Source organism: Humulus lupulus, chromosome 2, assembly GCF_963169125.1.
Source record: "Humulus lupulus chromosome 2, drHumLupu1.1, whole genome shotgun sequence".
NCBI classification, from domain to species: domain Eukaryota; kingdom Viridiplantae; phylum Streptophyta; class Magnoliopsida; order Rosales; family Cannabaceae; genus Humulus; species Humulus lupulus.
This window is the reverse complement of record NC_084794.1, coordinates 53,288,574-53,291,034: the sequence shown is the minus strand read 5'-3', so window position 1 is coordinate 53,291,034 and position 2,461 is coordinate 53,288,574. Positions and strand designations below refer to the sequence as shown.

The 2,461-nt window shown below is 32.7% G+C and overlaps 1 protein-coding gene across 2 annotated transcripts; it reads left to right on the top strand.

Moving 5' to 3' along the window:
- Positions 1-294: 294 nt before the first annotated feature.
- On the top strand, positions 295-2,069 carry LOC133816035 (uncharacterized). Of its 2 annotated transcripts, XM_062248745.1 has the most exons (3): positions 340-953; positions 1,260-1,455; positions 1,759-2,069. In XM_062248745.1, the coding sequence occupies exons 1-3, from the start codon at positions 934-936 to the stop codon at positions 2,041-2,043; spliced, it is 501 nt and encodes a 166-aa protein (XP_062104729.1). In that variant the 5' UTR covers positions 340-933; the 3' UTR covers positions 2,044-2,069. The 2 variants fall into 2 exon arrangements, 1 of the variants encoding a protein (XP_062104729.1); XR_009884972.1 differs by lacking the exon at positions 1,260-1,455 and having other exon boundaries at positions 295-953; positions 1,759-1,947.
- The last annotated feature ends 392 nt before the right edge of the window (positions 2,070-2,461 follow it).

Sequence of the window (2,461 nt, the reverse complement as noted above, 5' to 3'; positions counted from 1 at the left end):
ATAGCAATTATAAAAATAACATAATAGAAAGTATATAAATATATATAGAAGGGTAAATACTATTTTGGCCCTTGTGTTGTGCAAAAGTTACTAATCAGATCTTTTATTTTATTAAATGATAATTTGGACCCTGCATTTTATAAAATAGAATAAAATAATATACCGAGCCAAATTTTGATCAATTTTTTTTGGAATATTAATAAAATTCCCATAAGTTTTATTAATTAATGAATTATTTAAATAATTAAAAATAAATATTAAATAAAAATTATATAAATTAATTTTAAAATAAAAAATATTTGAAAAATATTATAACCCTTTAATTAATTAAAAATTAACATGAAGAACCAAAATAAAATTTTAATCTATATGATAAACTTAATTAAATTAACTAAAATCTTAAACAAAATTTAATTAAAACTAAATCAATATCTCAACCCCAGAAACTAAATCAATAAAACTAAAATGTGTTCTTAAGTTCATCTCATTCAAAACCAAAAAACTATAATTACAAATCTAGCAAGATGACTGAATTTAACTTAAACAAATTGATTGCATAAGCAACCCCAACCCTTTCGTTGTCACAAACTCAATCCAGAAGTTTAACCCATAACTAAAATCAAATTAAGAACAACATGAACATCTCAAGAACAACAACACCAACCAAAAAATTTCAACAAAATCAAATGTGGGTTTACTCATATTTAAGTTCACCAATCTACTACACCCAAGCCCGACGACCCCTTCGCCTTCCTGTCGACCCCAACCCATTCGCCCAAACATTTCTGTTGCCCAGCCCACAATTCTGCTCGCCCGGGTTTGCTGCACGCACCTAGATCCGCCTCATCTTCCTTCATGCCCAAATTTGACTTTCAGTAGCTCAGCCTCCACAACAACAATTCATCCCATCCCAGCCAGCCATCGCCGGATTCCATGGCCTTCTGCATACACAGGTGCATCTGCCTTACTATTAAAACCCTATATTACTCTTATTTGTGTTAGATAATAAGATGTATTAGTTTCTTTTATCCGTTGGTTTTGTAACTATTTTTAGTCATAGGCCTCGTAGCCTTTTCAGCTATAAGTAGTTATTTTGGTTCAGACCATATTGAATAGACAACTCATTGTATTCTCTCAGCTACTTTTCAAGAGATATACTTTTTCTTTACTTTGTAATATGGTATCAGAAGTTATTCACGTTTTTTCCTCTTCATCTTCTTGAAATGGCTCGTACTCGTTCCACACACTTTTGATCGTAGAACTCATCTTGACACCTCTGTTGGTACAACATCAAAGGCCTTTCAAGCTTCAACTACCATGCCTCCCTCAGCACCTTTAACCCCTCAGCACTGCCAACAGTTGATCACAATTTTGAATCAGCAAATGACTCAGGCTACTACACCATCCCCCTCCAACCCCACGACTGAAAACTCCTCTACCCTGAATCATTTTTTGGTAACAAACACTTATTCTCCTCTGACTTCTGGATCATAGACAGTGGTGCTACACACCACATTGCTTTCAATATTAACTATTTTCATTCCTTTGATGAAAAACCTTTTGCTACTAGTATTACTCTACCGAATAATAAAAAAATTGGTTTTGAAAAATCTGGCACAATCTATATTAGTCCATTAATATCCTTACAACATGTGCTATATGTCCCTTTTTTTTTACTTCAACCTTTTATCTATAAATTTATTTCTTAACACAACCTCTAACACCTTTCTTTTTTACTCTGAAAAATGCTCAATACAGGATCCTACACAGCATATAACGATTGGGATTGCTAAAAAGCTCCACAATCTTTATGTTCTTCCAAGCTCTTCAGCTTCATCATCCTCTATACATTGTAATAGTTGTACAAATGTAAACCAATGGCACTCATGCCTTGGCCATCCATCTTTGTTAATCACAAAAAGTATCAATAAAACTTTACATTTTTCAGATTCTTCTTCTTCAAACCCATGTTCTATTTGTCATCTTGGAAAAAAAAAACTGCATTTTATTTCCAACAACAACTTTGCCCCCAAATCCTTTTGATTTAATACATCTTGACTTATGGGGTCTCTTTCATGTTTTAAGTATTGACTATCGTTGATGATGCAACCCGTTACACTTGGGTTTATATGTTGAAGTCTAAAGCTGAAACTCAAGATGCTATTCCAAAATTTATAGCTCTTATAAATAATTAGTTCTCAAAAAGTATCAAATCGGTTTGAACCGATAATGCTAAGGAACTGAATTTAACATATTTTTTTTTGCCTCTAAAGGCATTATACAATATAAGTCGTGTGTCGAAAGACCACAACAAAATTCAGTGGTGGAAAGGAAGCACCAACACATTTTGAATGTAGCTCGGGCTTTATACTTCCAATCAAGTATTTCTCTATCCTATTGGAGTTACCTCATTCAAACTTTTGTGTATTAATAGAACCCCATCTCAATTGTTCAAACACAA